General features: G+C 38.2%; 1 protein-coding gene across 6 annotated transcripts in view; it reads left to right on the forward strand.

The window, feature by feature from the left end:
• The window catches only part of LOC136441320 (stomatin-like), a 43,976-nt gene that overhangs the window by 19,846 nt on the left and 6,381 nt on the right, over positions 1 to 17,749 (forward strand). For 3 of the 6 annotated variants that reach the window (XM_066437548.1, XM_066437547.1, XM_066437546.1), the window contains exons 3-4: positions 16,035 to 16,144; positions 17,168 to 17,240. In XM_066437548.1, the coding sequence (XP_066293645.1) occupies positions 16,035 to 16,144; positions 17,168 to 17,240 (183 nt within the window). Of the gene's footprint in view, positions 1 to 15,876; positions 15,984 to 16,034; positions 16,145 to 17,167; positions 17,241 to 17,749 lie in introns of all 6 variants that reach the window. The other 3 variants (XM_066437551.1, XM_066437550.1, XM_066437549.1) reach the window with 1 other exon arrangement.

Below are 17,749 nucleotides of genomic sequence, written 5' to 3' on the forward strand. Positions count from 1 at the left end.
GAACTGTATAGAAATATGTTTATTCGAAAATTGAATGTCTGTACTCAAATTAGGGGCTTTGATCCTGAAGCAAAATCTCTATCTGTTAATGCCATCGACGTTGAGTTGATCGCGACATGCTTTGTATGACATTCACGCCGCTGTACCATAAATCCTCCCGTGATATATCGTATTAACCGGTATCAATGTACTTTCCTGGGCGCAATCAATCTCGGGGGTGACAGAATCCTACCAGCAAAGCCGACAGCGTTTCGCAGTGTTGTATCTGTTCATCATCCATAATTGATGATTCACACCTCATCTTCGTGGTACTGCTGGCATGATTGCAGTGCAATACTGCCCTCTGGCAGCTAAGGGAAGAAGTGCAGGTTGAAAGAGATCAATGTTGGCTGGCACCATCTGACTAATACTAATAGGAAAAGCTGTGAATGTAATTGGAACTGATGATAGATTGTTCTCAGTCTATTTGTAAGCAGAATGATTTAATGTTAAATGACTATGATAGTATGATATAAGTTATACAGATCTGGACACAGTTGCATGCAAAAAAAAATCCCAAAGATTGAAAGAAAGTGACATTTATCATATGCATATATTCATACTACATGGTTAAGCAAATAAAGGTTCTGAACTCTTCAATAATACTGCAAAATCACATTAAAAGCCCTGGGTTTGCTAATTCATGGACTGGCTTACTAAACCCTTTATAAAACTACAGCAAATTAAAAAATAAGCAAATTCATTTTTTTTAATATGGAAGTTACATATTACATGTTACAAGTTATACTTGCCCAACAAAGTGTTCCGGTCAGTTGCCAGTCCCTTGCTATGGATCAAAGCAATTTCTGTGTTTTATTATTGCAAATTTCTATGCCCATCTGTCTATAGGGTTGGAATACCTCGTTCTAAATTTTGGGAACCGTGCCAAAATCTATACCTCAGTATAAATGTCATCTAAAAGATCAAGCGAGTGTGGTGTTATCGGAAGTAGGTCTCAGATATTTCTCAGCATCACGATTTGTATAGTCTATTTTTCTTTGTTCTGCCAACTAGGTCAATCGTGCCATTTTGCAGTCCACGTTATTTAAGTCAAATTATTCGTACGATATGCATGCGATGGGCTATATTGGTATTATATATTTGATGTCCCAAATATAGAAAAGAATCATTTGTTTTCCTTAAACATGGTTTGGCAAAATCGACAACGGAAATTTGAAGCTTCCACTCAATTTGACATTTGTCCCAGTAGTCACATGTGTTGATGATAATCCCCAAATCCTGTTATATCTTGTGCGAAAAAACTACAACTTGTACAAGCAAGATGGTGGCGTTGTCTTGTTTTGTTTTTAAATCTCCATCAAGGTTATATGTTACATATACATGTATGTCACAGATTTTTAGTTTGACTGATTGGCTAGTTTGTGAACACCATAAAATTGTGATATATCTTCAGCATAGTTATATGTTGTTTTTTTAAAAGCAGTTTGATTTGAAAATAACCCTAGATGATGATGAAGGGAGAGCCGTAACAATAAGAAACAACAATTATATTGAATTGATAAAAGAGATTCAGCTGTTTGTTGGCTTCTACCAAATTTTTCCTTTGTCTTCAAAACCTTGCATTTTGAAAATCTCTACATCGGCAAGTTCACCTTTCCCCATTTGGCACAGCATCGTAAATGAAATGAAATAGGAGATTCAGCTGCTTGTTGCAATTGGCTTCTACAGAATTTTTCCTTCATCTTCAAAACCTGCAGTTTGAATATCTTTACATTGGTAGGTTCACCTTTCCCCCATTTGGCACAGTGTCCATCCTCTTGCGTCGTAAGTGGTACCTCCCTTTCAGAGATTACTGTAAATGCAGAAATGTTCACGGTGGTTTTATGTTCGCGGTTTTCGCGGTGAACTTAAAGCGTGAACTTAAAACCGCCTCAAAACTTTTTGCCCACCTATGACAAAATTACTACTATTGTTTCAAACGCGAACTCAAAACCCCCGCGAACACTCAATAATCTCCCTACCGTGAAATAAAAACCACACAAACTTAAATGCATCTACAGTAACCCTGGCCATTTCTGATGGCCTGCAGCGGAATCCCCCGCCATTATCCGACATGTAACAGTCAATAAAGTTATCAGCACCTCTAATGTACCTCCGTCTGCCCACAAATTAAAGTCGGTAAGACACCAGAGCATGACAGATCTCCCCATTACACCCGGGCACACAGTTTTGATTTCCGTTATTCCGCCCCGAAAAGTAATTTGATTCTAGCATTGACCTACGTGAGGGGCCGCTGCATTTTACTCAGTTGCGTTTTGCGTATTGAGTTTGCCAAGTCAGCAGCCATTTGGGTTGGTCAACTGAAACTGGAGAGAGACAAAAAGCAACCATGAAGTAGTAAAAGCCAACATGCCAAAGAAAATTAGCCTCCGATTTAACTGAAGCAATCAGTTGCAGGTAATCGATGACGTAAATTAAATCCCTTTGAGCAAAAAATACTGTGTCTTAATTGTTATATTGCCCCTGATCCTAATTTTGAAATTCCACTATTTTGCATCAACCAATCAGGAATAAGAATTTGATCCAAGCAATCAGTTGCAGGTAATCGATGACGTAAATTAAATCCCTTTGAGCAAAAAATACCGTGTCTTAATTGTTATATTGCCCCTGATCCTTAGATTTGAAATTTCACTATTTGGCATCGACCAATCAGGAATAAGAATTTGATCCAATTATAGTTTTGTTCAATTACAATACAGTTGAAAAACAATGACGTAAATTAAATGCCTTTGTCAAGAGCAGAGATTAGCATGTCTTTTTTGTAGTATTTCCCCTGATCCTAATTAGATTTAAAATTCCACTATTTGCGGTCTACCAATCAGGGATAAGAATTTTGATCCAATTATAGTTTTATCCAATCACAACACAGTTCTAAAACATAAAAATCCTTTTCTCTTCCAAAGACTTAAGCAGGGGTTGCTGAATCTTTTGGAAGAACCAGCTCCAAGAAATTGAACTGATTTTGCCAAATTACACTAATAAAGTCCAATGGGCTGTCAGATACTTGATATTGTATTGTCCCCCGAGGTTTATAACGTGCTAAATTTCCGAACAATCGCAAGGCCATCTATTCATGGACACATATCAAACGGAGGATCAATAACAGATGCAGAAACTTGGACGTTCGTGATTGTGTATTTTTTTTAGGTAGGTATCGATTATAGGCCAGTGACAGATAAGGTCTCAAGTTGAGTCTTGTATTTTTCTACACTGCAATAGCATTAGAAATCAATTTTGAAGACTGTTCATATTAGAAATTTGGGCTTGAAAAATCTTTTAGCTGGGCATACCTCCATGCGTCAATTGGACGCACGATACTAAAATAACAAGGAAAATCTTTGCATTGGGTATGTGAGTGGAGCAAGCAGGGTATAAAACAAAACATTTCATTTAGTTCAGACCTTTATTTTTCTTAATTTTTTTTCAATTTGAATTTTTTCAAGTAAAGGTTTTTGAGAACATTCAAAATTACCAATGAGGAAGTGAATGTATATTTACCAAAAAAGCCATATGTGATACAATAAAGTATTGAGAGATTCAAACTATATGTTATATATATATGTGCACTAAAAATCACCTTTAGTATGTGAGCTTGGAAACTTGAGAGAGTTCAGAAAGAGCTGGAAGATAGGGGAGGACATGAAAAATTGGCTATTTTCTGGATGGAGGAAAATTGACTCCCATGACTGGAAATCTTCATCCACTTGTTCCAAGAGTCACTGACACTCAAATCAGTCAAACATGCTTCAGTGGTCCTCTCAGATTATTGGTTGACAAGAAAAAAATAATCCTTGCAACTGATAACCGTTTTATCTGCACATGTGTAATAGTTTAGTATACTATAATCTTTGGCAGACATGTACAATATACCATTTCTAGCTTGACTTTCAAACATATATCCTATCTGAAAAAGATTGGGTATCTTTTAGACCATGCCCCATTGCTTTCCCCAAAACCATTTAGAAATGTTATTTTCTAAACCATTTCACTCGGTATAAGCGGTACATGTTCAACACCCATTCCCTTTTGTGTGCGTGACCTTTCTGCGCTTTCGTAACATGTTATTTTGGCCTCCCGTTTTTTTATACCTGACCCCACAGGTCAGGGATGAAGAATGGGGTTGTAAATCCGAGGCTCAAAATACTGGGTGTCAGCACCCTGTCTTTTTGAGCCTTCAATTTTCGTTGTCCAAAAGTGCATACGCACTACTTTTGTGTACCGAAAACTGGATCCATGCACTCATTTTCTGACTGAGGGTTCACCGGTGCACCTAGATACAGAAGGTATTTTAATTTGTTACGTGTTGCATACTGGTACATAGCATATTCTTGACATTTGTGTCTTGAAAAATGGAATAAAAACATTGTTTGAAATGTTTTTAAAATAATTTTAGATCAAGTGCTAGCTGAAGAGAGGCAGTAACTTAGAGTAAGGTTTGTCATTAGGTTTTTGTGAGGTTCTACTTTATTTTATGTTGTGCACCCAAAGAATTTTCTATCCCCAAAATTTCTACGTTAGGTGCACCAATGCACCTACAGTATTCACTTAAAATGAATTTCCGGGCCTGAAAGCTGAGGTACTAAAAAGAAATGGCTGATAGCACCTCAGTAATGTAGCTCATAGTAATTCAATCCAACGCCGACTGTCTATTTGTATCCAGTTGGCCACCTTTCTGAGGGGAGTTGTAGATCTATCTCGATCTCTTCGCACAGTCCATTTAGACCTGTTCCCTGTAGGCCTCACGCACCGATGGAGAATCTATACCTTTTTATGTCACATGGGCTGTAAAAAAGCATTCAACAGCCTCCGTCCTCTTGGAATAGGGGGATAACCCCGGTAGAAGTGTCCGCTGGGATGTCCTTTGCTTGTACCCAATACTTATCAACATGCCCGGTTGTTTGAGCAATGCACTTATAATGATTCATTAATCGGGAGGGGGGCATCAATAACGCCAGTGAAGGGTGACTGACTCGCGGGCCGCCGCACAGCCATACTGTTAATTGTCGTTTGCGAGGAACGTACGTACGTTCGTTGGTACATATCACGCGCAGGATGCGGGCGTCTCCCGATCACCGATGTCAGTATTGCCTTGACCGAGCGGCGGCGTCTGTCAGGTATGACATGCCCCAGAGTCCGCTACCCAAAGTGAGGAGTTACCAAGACGTGCGCTGCGAGAGGGTACGAGCGCCCGAGGCGAAACACTCCACCGTGCTGTGCTGCGATTTCCCCTGCTGTAAGTGTGGCCCAGATTTTATCGTTATTTTCAGTTGGGATTCGTAGGGTTTGAAACAGCCAATAATCCTATATTTTGCTAATCAATTGTATATGTTAAACCCTGAGAAAAGATAGCAGAGTTTTAGTTTTAGTAGAAAACAGTTCTCCCAAAAATGTGTTGGGTATTGTTTCTTGGATATAACGTTATATCTGTCAACTATGAATTTTAATCATAAAGCTATGTGGATTTTGTAGAGTAGAATATTTTGCACATGAAATAGTACATTCATTACACAATACAAACTTTAAAGTTGATTTTTTCTATAATATGGGCCAATGCTACGCTTTGAAGAAATGCTCGCATCCTTGTGATTTGCATCTTTATAAACTGTGAAATATTCATGTAAAAACCCCAAGCTGTCAATAAACTGATGAAATTTTAAAATAAGATGCATGACTCTCCAGAACTGGATTATCATTAGCGTCTCGCAAGACTACAGAGTCGGGTATATCTCCCAATTTTCATTTTGTTTATCACTTGTTTGGAAAAAAAATCAATGCCGGCTGATGAAAGAATGGGTAGATGAAAGTTTTTCTGGCTGTTATATATGATACCGTATAGTTTAATGTGCTAGGGTCAGCCGTAGTGGCGCCTCAGTGTCTAGTTAAGTCAACAATATAGCTATAGGTATCCAAGATGTAACGTTCTAGGGAATATTGCAGTAGTGAAAATTAATGATGATATGTTGTTATGATTGTTTTTCAATGACAGAATAAATCCGTAGTGTATACGTATTCATATTGTGCCAGAATTTTCATGCCAGAATTATCGTGATATTAGATAACATAGTTATCATACCTTGGAAGAACGTTACATTTGAGATGTTGCAGGCAAACAAGCATACCATGGAAGCTGACATTGTTTCCTGTTTTTTCGTTTCTAGTCAGAAAACTGAAATCGTCATAATCGACTGGCAATTGTAGATGATGTTCTATAAGCTATAATGGAATACGCAGGTCGTATCAAAGTCAATCGTGGTCAATTTGAGGATTGGCCGAGAGCTTTTGGAATAAGCGCCATCGATAGAGGAATCGTTTTCACAGCTGTCTTTGATATCGATTAGCGTACGGTGATGACTAGTGTTACTGGATGTCCCATTAATGCTTTAGCAGCAATAATGGATTAGCGAACATGTCTTAGAGCCCCCTGGGCAGGGTATTGGTTCATCTATACACCAAGTACTGTAGAGTCAGTTATTTTCACAGGGACTTAATTTCTCGTAGGCGGGGAAAGAAAGTCTTCACCGCTTTCTAAAATTGTGGTGGAAGCAATTCTGTAGTTTAGTAATGATACTTTAGAAACACATTATTTAGAGTGTCATGAATTTACATTGAAAGGTAACTGAAAATAAAATTAACCGTGAACATTGCAAGGGTTACAATATTTTGGCAAGCATGCAGCTGGTGAGATAATTCTTGTTTTCATTTCTCTTCTAATTTTTTTTTTCAAAAGTGACACTAATTGTTTGATCCAAATAATGTCACAGAATAGAAAGTAAATACAGTACAGATTTCAAATTGGAGGAATTAAAAGACTGTTGAGACCCCCTAAGCTCATCAAATAATGCAATCAATATTATTCCTATTCCAACAAATGTCAAATACCTTCATTAACATTTTTGTTGTTTTACCAATAATGTGTTCTCCCTGTGGACTAATGATACTGCTACAATAATTAACAGTTGATGTTTTAATTCAGGGCAAATTGTGATAGGATAATGAATATAGTATTAATCGTACATTGAATCTCGATGTTGCACGATAAAATTAGATGATGTTGTTTTCTATACATTTCTGTTAATGGAGCTGAAAAAGAGTTCAAGTCAGCATCTTGAAACGGTTGATTATAGAAAAGGTGAAACAATTCATTTAAGACATTTTGATGGAAAATTAATGGTATTTTTTTTTTACTGTTTTTTTCCTATATTTCAGTGGTACATGAGCATGTTTTGAAAAGATACGAGTTAGATTTTCTGATAGTTTGTTTGATTGGTAGAAGTCCAGATATGACTGTGAATAAAAGGACAAAAAAGAAGCGGAATACTAGTACTGTCATAAAAAAAGTTGCCTGTATTTAGCATAAATCATTTAGAACAAGCAAATGTAGGTAGTGATTGCTACAAGCATTTATTTACAAGTTTATAGCCTCGTAAAATTGTAGCTTGGAGAAGCAGTTTGACCTTTCTTTGCACAATCGCCTTTATCGGTCTTCAAGACTTCATGATGTGTGAAAGTGGACGCCATTACCTAGTCTTGCACCTGAAGCTCATCAAACTCAGAAGAGACCCCTATCAGTGTATTGCAGTATTACAGGTTTCTTTCCTTTAGCTTACCCTCAGGATATACACATGTATCTGTAAATGTGAGCAATCTTCTTGTAGGAACTTGGATTACAAGAAAGCTGGTTTGAATGGAAAAGGAAATTATAATCCATCTTACTGGAAGGGGGAGGGGGCACCACCCCTCTTATCGCTTTGCACAGGGACTATTTACAATATCAGGGATATCATTCGCTCGTGGTGCATGTAATGTTTATCATCTTTGACATAGTTCAGTCTGAAAGTACATTTTAAAGTAGGCAAGGGATTGAAGTTCCATGCCAGTGTAAATTTATTTCTAAGATTAATCTCGATGACTTAGCAATGTTTTTAGGAAAAGGTTTGCCCCCCATTTCTTGACACCTCATATGAGAATTTGCTTTAATATGAAAGCTGTTATGTGTTGAAATATACTGTTTAAAACCACAATGGAATAATACTAGTATTTTCATGTAGATGGTGAGGGTAGAACATCTGTTCAGCACCAAGGACAGGTCCAACTGCCAGTGTATTGTATATCAAACATATCTCTGTGGCACTTTTCTTAGGGATTCAATGTGTTTTTTAAAAGATTTTTTGTGAATTATTATATCTTCATTTGTAATAACAATGACTTTATTTGGAAAACAATATTGAAATAATGTGTAAGATACCACTGACTGAATTGAAATCTAGCATGGTATGTTTTCTCATGTTTTGAGAAATGACTAAAATGATTACATGAGATGGCCCACAAGCACCTTTGGCCTTTCACATAAGCACAGTGAGGGCTTCAGTTGGTGCGCCAATGATGAAGGGGGTTCAGATGATTGAAATATACATGTACATGCATGAAAATTTGATATGCAGCCTCAGGCAGGTATTGAAAAGAGGCAAAGAAGAGGGTTGTTTATTGAGGGTTTCGACCTGAATTTTTTTTTTTTGCTCGATGTTTGAAAGAAATCATATACGTATGGCGTAAATTTGCATTAGGTATTGCTGTTAAACAGTGTTTTGATTTAAAAACATCATTCTTCAGTTGGTTTAGGTGTATTTTGTTATTTCTTTAAAGATACTTTCTTCACATTTTAAACATATTTCAAGAGAAGCAAAAAAAGTGCTGCCGGTCTACAAAATTTTTTGCCTCAGAAATTTTGTCCTTGTTTGGAAATGCAGTTCTGGTAAAAATCAAAAAATGTAAAAAAAGGGTGCCCCTATAGTAGCCCCACATACACCTTGTCATATCAAACTGTAGGTATGATAAGTGACGGGGGGCACCTGAGGTCAGTGCGGAGTACTCTATAATGGAAATGCACCGCCCGAAGGTCATGTCCATCCCTCAAACCTACAAGATGCCCTCAGATGTCAACAACATACAAATATATCATACACACATTTCTGACAAGCAAACGAGGTTACTGACTTTTTATTCGGAACATAGGGCTTAGCCATTTCAATTTTCTGTATTTCTATTATTTGATTAACCCCAGTTGGAGAACATAATGCCCTAAAATGAGAGCGACATGTAGATACATGTATACCGTGGTGTCATACACACATTTCTGACAGGCAAACAAGACTACTGTCAGTAGTACTGAGTTCTTGATTGGCCAGGGGAGGAACTGTTACATAGTTTTCAAATCTGTTTACAGTTTATATGGGTTGCATCGATTCTGCTATTTCAATATTCTGTATTATCTACCTCAATTGAAGAATAGATCACCCTCAGATGCCAACAACTGCAAGTATATCATAATTCATGATCATATACACATTTCTGATAGGCAAGCGAGATTACCATCTTTTTATAGCAGAGAGGACTGTAACAACATTTTTTCAAACCGTTTTACAGTTTATACTGGCTACATCCACTCAGCCATTTCAATATGCTGTATTAGTGTATATATGTATACGTCAATGAAAATTTTATCCTTGAGTAATTGTTTTTTGGCGAATTTCCCGTATCTTTAAATGATTTACCCCATATCTTTTAGCAGGAAGTCTCTTCAGTTTCCTGTTAGCTCTGTTTATTTTTAATTCACGGTGTTCGTCAGTGATGCGTGGAAGTTTTCCGCTGACATATTGAAGATAGGACCCCAGGGGTGCGAAGCCCTCGTCCGTCATTCCATGCATACCGCCCCAGGGGGAGATATCACCACATTTAGATGAAATGTGGTGAGCTCTATGCCAACAGCACTTTATCATCGGAAAGTACGACAAACCAAAATTAGCAATCAAAGAAAGACAGGAACTTCTGTATTTTTCATACAGAACTACAGTTTGAGGACTTTATAGAGCATGAGATACAATGTATGATCCGTGGCTTTTATTTATTTATTTATTAAACTTCACAGAATGAAATCTGAGAGGTGTTGGCAACAGGATCGATGCATCCTTTACAAGGCCAACACCTCCAGAGTACATTTAAAAACAAGTAAAGAATCGTCACTAATATAATATCACAATACATTCAAGAAATGACAATAATAACAATAATAACAACAAAAAAATGACAATAATGGTGGTAATAACAAAGTTTTTGAAAAAGGATGGTTTGACTATCTTATACAGCATTAACAGGAGTTAGTCCATGTACATAATGTTGTTGATGTCAAAGTGTGTTGTCAGAAGAGATAAAGATTATTTGTTAAGTATCGATAAGAAGTGTCAGTTCTAATTAACCTTTTGAGCGCATTCCTGTACATCTATGGACAGCTGACTTCGATGTCCGCTCTTCTCAACGAAAGGAATCACAGAAGCATGACGGTACCTTAACCAACAAATCCATGATTGGGATGGTGTGAATTATACTGCGTGTTGTTGAGTTGGCCGTATCAGTGTGAACGGAAGGTACGCTGAGATATAAGAAAGAATGAGCTGTAGAACTGAGATGGAGTATGTACATGTGAGAGGAGCACATGTTCTGGGGGTGTGCAACTCTTTATCTGCTGAGATGAGACAACTACAGTGGAGGCCAAAGCACGAGGCTTTGGATGTGGACTCGGAATGTGGTAAAGATATGCTTGTCTTTTATGCTAACGTTCTCTCAGCGTTGATAAGAGCTTTATTCTTATATCCTATCTTCTATTCCATACATTATGAGAATAATCAGGAATTTCATCAGATGGGCAAAACGTCATCATGAAATTCATGGTTTTGTCAGAAGTTTTTTTTCCATGTTTTTGAAGAGTTCAGAAATGCATGAAAACTTGCATGCAATACAATAACAATTAATCTCTTATCAAATGATGCTAAACCAAATAATCAGGTCCTATTAAACTTGCAGATATTTTGTAGATTACAATTATAGCATAATGTTTTGAAAAACAACAAGACATGTTAAAAACTTATCAAATTGAATGTTCAGTATAGTTTACTACGTTTCTATTACAGAGAAATCTTTATTGACACAACAGAAGTACACCGACTTTTGTAAAACATACATGTCTAGGAAGATATCCCTTTTTAGACCCCCCACCAAGCTGGAAGCTCAACTGTATCAAATAGTCATTATCAATTAGGGTGTTTGGTGGGCCCACCTGATGCCATGACGTGCGTTGAACGTGAGATTTACTTCCCTCGTCCTGTCGTCCATTGATTAGTGCTGTCTGGGCCGACCGCTATGAAATTGAACGTCACACTCTAGTTTAGCTGAATCCACAAGTCCTCTGTCTGAATGACAAAGTCGGAAGACTCAACGAATACTGTAATTCTAGTTTCTTTCACTGTAACTTTATGTTCACTGTTTTCACTGTCACTATGATTCCTCCACATATCCTTTCTGTAAATCACTTGCTGCCACCGTGAAGTTAAAGTTCAGTGAAAATATCAATTTTTTTTACACCGTGAAATTTTGCTACTGTGAACTTAAAATGAATTACAGTATATCGTCAAACCAATGGCTGTTCAGCAACTCGCACAGATGCAAGCATACGTTAGGCCTCAATTTATCAATGCATGTTGTGTAGTACCGCCGCATATTAGGACCGCCAATAGGCATTGTGGCCTAGGTTCGGAAGACTCAACGAGTATATCGTTAAACCAATGGCTGTTCAGCAACTACATGTAGCACAGACATCACTATCTGTAGCATAGATACGTAAGCGTATGTTAGGCCTCAATTAATGCATGTTGTGTAGTACCTCCGCATATAACTTATAATGACCGCCTAGCCATTGTGGCCTAAGTTTGGCGCTCCCTATTTTTCCTATTGACCCAAGAATTAGTAAAAATCCTGTCTATGTTCTTGATAACCTGTCTATTGTAACAGGTTCAAGTCTGACTGTAGGTTTGACCGTTTTCTGTCAGTCAATCTAATAGACTTTCTTGATTGTATTAAAGGCCACACCATTTTGATTTCTTGGTTAACGGAATTTTAAAAAAAATGCTTGATTGAAAAATCAAGAGGAAAACAGAATCTCAGGGGAAAGTTTGTACTTTGGTGCACACAATTTCAGGGAGTGAACAGGGTCTGTTGTAAGTTTTCACCCCAGCCTTCTGTTTTCATGATTTTTTATTTTTTTGCTAAAATTTATAAAAAAAATCTGTTAACCAAGAAATTAAATTGGTGTGGCCTTATGTATGTATCTTAATTGATACATCATAATTGTTCATTATGCCTGGTTTGAACATTATCAACTGAGCTGCTAAACTAGCTCTATGAAAACTATAATTATGTACAATGCATTAAGGTGTCATGTAAGACAGCTGTTTCCATAATCAAATTTGAATCATAGCTATTGTATCTACCCTTTTCCATTTATAATCTTTGGGTTTTCCTCACGTTACAAAGTAAAATAGAGTTATTTATTATCATACCATGCTTCAAACTTCATTTGCTCAGTAAACCATGTCCGCATTCCTTGGGGATGTTGCCAAGAGTAGCTCAATTGACTTTCTGCTTTGTCTGCAGAATCTGAGACAGCTATGAATGATCTTTCCAATCAAGGCACCTTTGCTGGGGTATATTTATGTGGCGGTCTGTTTAGTTCTAAGTATATGTAGGAACAGAAGTGAAAGATAAAAGCGTAACTACATGTATGTGATATGGGGAGAGTGCATACAAATGCAGGGCTAGAAATAGTGGGTGCATGTGCACCTGTGTGCACCCAAAATTGAAGCTGTGCACCTAATTTTTGACTGGGTGCACCAGTGCCAGTGCACCTAGATATTTTTGTACTCTATAGGGTAACGGTTCTCTTGTACACTAGCATACAGAATATTCTTGAAATATTTAAGTATCAGAAAAAGCAATACAACCTTTTGTTGTACTCTACTTGATATATTGCTTGGTTGAAATTTGAAAGCTGGATAGAATTACAGATTGAAGTTCTTAAGAGAGGCAGTTGCGTCAAACTTATGTTTTGCTGACATTCAAATTATTCTATGTGGTGCACCCAAAATTTGTTCTGTGCACCTAGTTTTTTGGTTGGGTGCACCTGAGTGCACCTACATTGTATTTCCAAAAAAGAATTTTGAGCCCTGAAGTGAAATGTGTATCATAAGCATCATGTTGCTTTACTCAGAGGGTATCCTGGGAGTTGCCTGATTCAATGAGATTCAAAGAGTCGTATACAATGTGTACAGGTCGTAGGAAGCAGCCGTAACGTTCAGGGTACTATAAGTCATGTGCGGCAGTTCATTAAGCTGTCCCTGGTGCTTGGGTTTCCAGACGTTTGTTACACGTCGTCACCACCGAAAATCATGCATATATCGCACGGGATGTCCGCCCAGAAGTCGGCTATAACCTTTAATGTTTACTTTCCGTGTTATTTTGCAGGTAGGTTGATCCATGACTGTGTTTAGTACACTTAAACTTTAAATTCGTGGATAGTACCAACCAATAGCTGCTAGCTTTATCTTCTTGTAGTGTCTGCACATGGTTTAGTGTGTATTTGTGGCATGGGCTTTTTGCCAATATATGTACTTAGAGCTATATATGGCTGGATCTTGGCAAAGCAATACAGTCAAACTTGTCTAAGACGACCACCCTGGGGACCTATCTAAAGTGGTCATCTTAGACAAGTGGTCTTCTTAGAAATAATGCAAAATGACAAGATACGACAGACACACAAATTTCAACGTTAATGGTGTTTAATTACATGTGGTGCAAAGTACTTTACATGAGTTTTACATTCTAGACATATTACATAAATTAGGTCCATACAAAACTGATCAAATGTGCTGGAGACCACCAGACACTACCTGTACCACTGCCCTCGGTACGAAAAGGAAAGACATCACATGCTGCTAGAAGCTGAGAACTCATACGAGACATACAACATTGCAGAGGGAAGCAGAGACACGGATATTGTCACTCTAGCAGGGATGAGAGAAGACCTTCCCGAGACAATCAACAAGCAGATGTACTTAGCTCTCTCCCGGTACATTGAGAGCACGCACAGACTCGATGTGCTCTCCTAGAAACACTTCCAGCAGCACGCAAGCACAAGCGACCAAGAGTTAAACACCTCGAGAGACATTAGCCTCGTATCTGAACCAAGCGTAACACAGCACCTAGAGACCATGTCTAACGATATAATAGACGTTAAACAAGGACAACAACAACAACAACAACAAATGTTACATACATGTACATACATTACATACTTAACATACATTGTAAAGTTTATACATCTTTCATCACTAGGTCTTGAACAATTTACTTAGTCTTAAAGAATTGATCAATCTTAGTCTTCCCCACGCCGAAGTCCTGGGCAAGGCCACGCGCTCCAACCCCACCTTTCTCGTACCGCCGGATCACCTCAATCTTCTCTCCCAACGTCAACGTCTTCTTCTCCAACTTCGGTTTGCTCGCCATCGTGTTCGTACGAAAAGAACTGAACCCCGCTTGAAAACGACCCTTTTTAAAGCACTAGCTAGAGAGTTGTCTGAAACCTTGGTCGCCATTTCCTTTGTTCTTCATAGAAAATCAGCACAGTGCAATCATAAGCTTGGCTTGGAATCAAGGCACCATGGAAAATCAAATGTTATTGTGCCCTTGGTCGGTTCAATCGGTGCCCGAGTTGTCTACCAACCTTTCTTTCAAGTTAATAATCACGAACCGGCGTTTGTATTTTTCCGACAAGGTTCTTTGTGTAAAAGAATTCGCCGGCGTGGCCGAAAAAAAATGGCGGCTTGGGTTTTAGCAAAAAGGTTCGAGAGCATTCTTTCAAGATCGGCAGCGCCGCAGAGAAAATACTGGCTCTTTATAGCAATGTTATCCATGAAAATATCGTGCATGTTTTGTTTTTGCTCCTGATGTGGGTTTTAAATGTCCAAAACCGCCAAAACGCTAGAAAATTGCTGGCAAAATACCTCTAGCGAGACGTTGTTTACTTGGGACACTTCACTTGAAGCATAGGCGAGCATTGTTTAAAAAAAAATGTTATCTACGGAATGAAATGTTACAAATAAAATATGATGTATGGATACATATTTCCTTTATTCAAAGAATGTCTTTGATGAAATAAGTTAACATTTTGTGCAATTAAATGTACGGTAAATCATCTCGCACACTATAGTCCCACCCACATAATAGTAGAGTATTCCCGATGACCTATGACCACGAGCGCCATTTTGATTTTTCCGCGCAGCGAAACATGCCGACCAACCGTGATTTCCGGCAACTTAGCATAATAACCGACGCCGCCACACATTGGAAATGACGCGGTCGTCTTCGGTAACATTTTGGGCGCTTTCGGTCCAGATTGGGGCTGGTCGCGGTCACACAAGACAGGCGGTCGTCTTTTACACATTGCTTAATGCTTGTGTCTATGGGGAAAAAAATCGGGACCGACCGAAATCGGTCGTCTTGAGCCGATGGTCGTCTTTTGGACGTGGTCGTTAGACCAGGTTTGACTGTACTTGTATATTGTCTTATATATATACTTATATATATTATGAAATATTTGTAAGAAATTGTAGAAAAAAATTATATGCGTCCAACTTTTGTGATCTTTGAATGTTGGCATATGGATGGATGGATGGGTTGTGATTGTGGTACATGTATGTGTGTGACAATAGGTCTAGATCTGACATGATCTTCTTGTATTTTGCAGACAAGTGTGTATTCATGTTCATTAAAGTTTTTAACTTGGGCAGTGTAATATTGTACCAGATTTTTCAAGCTCAGGATACACAGCTATATATGATTGCTTTGTATGTCATATGCACAAGTAGGGATCGCTCTATGTCTGACTTGCATCCACAGATGTTGTTATCATTTGTATGTTTTTCCCTGTAGCGTACGACGAGGATGTTGGTCTCGGATTTTGCGGATGGGTCCTCACCATCATTTCCTACATCATCGTCATCTGTACCTTCCCCGTCGCTCTCTGCATCTGCATAAAGGTAGCTTTAACACTTTAACTTAATGCGTGTTATCTATTTTTTCCTGTTCAGCTTACGAAGCTGAAGATGCTGGTCTTGGATGCTGTGGTTGGATCATCACTATCCTTTCCTACATCATCGTGATCTGTACCTTCCCAGTTGCTCTGTGCATCTGCATAAAGGTACACCAAATGTGTGCAGCCAAGGCCACACCAATTTGATTTCTTGGTTAACGGATTTTTATTTTCCTAAAAGAAAAATTTTAGAAAAAGAAAATTCATGAAAACAGAAGGCTGGGCCAGCCTTCTGTTTTCATGATTTTTTTTTTCCTGAAATTTTTTTTTTGGGAAAATAAAAATCCATTAACCAAGAAATTAAATTGGTGTGGCCTAACTTCAAGATTTGACAATCTTTGAAGGCAGGCATACATAACCCTACTCAGAGCTGGCCTATACAATAAACCTTTCTGGGAGGCTGTGCTAAACTGGGCTGAGGTTTCCACTTTTGTGGGCGTGGCCTCTAACCAGCTGTCAACCAATCAGAGAATCAGCTTCATTCAGGCAGTTCTCTGATTGGCTGCAAGTCAGCAGACAGCTGGTTAGAGGCCATACCAACAAAAGTAGGCCGGTTTAGCAGAGCCTCCGCAAGGTATATTGTATAGGCCGCAGGCTCTGTGTAGGAGAATGAAAGAACAAAATTATTCATACCCGAATGCCAAACCAAGTATAATTATGAAGATGATTTTTAATCTACATTGAAATCATGGCACAATGATTTTACAATTTGGAAGCAATAGCTGCATGTCAAAACTATCCCGATTATTGTACTTTAATTTAGCAATCCCTTAAATGAAGACTTTAGTGGTGGAAGAATTCGCAACAAATGAACATTCATTCAATCATGAACAGATTGTACATTAACACATCAGTACTAATTCAAGTCGCAGAAATTCCAAACAAATTCTGTTAGAACTTATACATCTTCCTGTGTTAATAAGTTAAGATTACAAGAGAATTTTTACAAACGAGAAGGCAGCAACCACCTCCAGTCATAAGCCACATTAAAACAGTCCCGTCTATTTCTACATTATTTAGTTAACCCTGTCCACAGCAACCATTTTTCCTGAATCCAGGTTTGACTGTATGTAAGTACTTAGTGTTTTCATGTTTGTAACCGTTGATTTATGATTCAATGTGTGTTTGCAGGTTGTGCAGGAGTATGAGCGAGCCGTCATATTCCGACTGGGTCGGCTGCTGCCTGGAGGAGCCAAGGGACCTGGTAAGACGTTCTACATTACCTTATCACACACCTGTCTGTCTTCCCTTAAGCCCCCCTCTCACTGGACCCGCGGTACGCTGGCGTCGTTGCTGCGGCCGATCGAATTGACAAAGCACTCACCGAATTTCATCCCCTAAAAACGAATGTTTTTAAGCTTTCTGTGTTTTGTTACCTTTTTGATCATACTTGTACGTTTTGAATGATATTCCCAATGGCTTTAGGCATTATATCTTTGCTGTGTCTTGGGAAATGATTATATTAAAAACTAGGAGAAATTGGAGCTTAGGTTTATTCATTATTTTACATTACTTCGATGAAGGTTAGACATTCAGGTAATAAGATATGCCAAATAGCAGTAACTCAAGCAACTGGATATGACATCCAAAATCATATCCAGTTGCTTGCAATGAGTAACTGCTACATGTATTTGGCATATTATTTTACATTATTATAAACAGTTTGATTTTAACACTATTAGCAAGCTGCAACTTCGCATGTATCCATACTGT

The sequence above is a fragment of the Branchiostoma lanceolatum genome, chromosome 9, assembly GCF_035083965.1.
Source record: "Branchiostoma lanceolatum isolate klBraLanc5 chromosome 9, klBraLanc5.hap2, whole genome shotgun sequence".
Classification (NCBI taxonomy): Eukaryota; Metazoa; Chordata; class Leptocardii; order Amphioxiformes; family Branchiostomatidae; genus Branchiostoma; species Branchiostoma lanceolatum.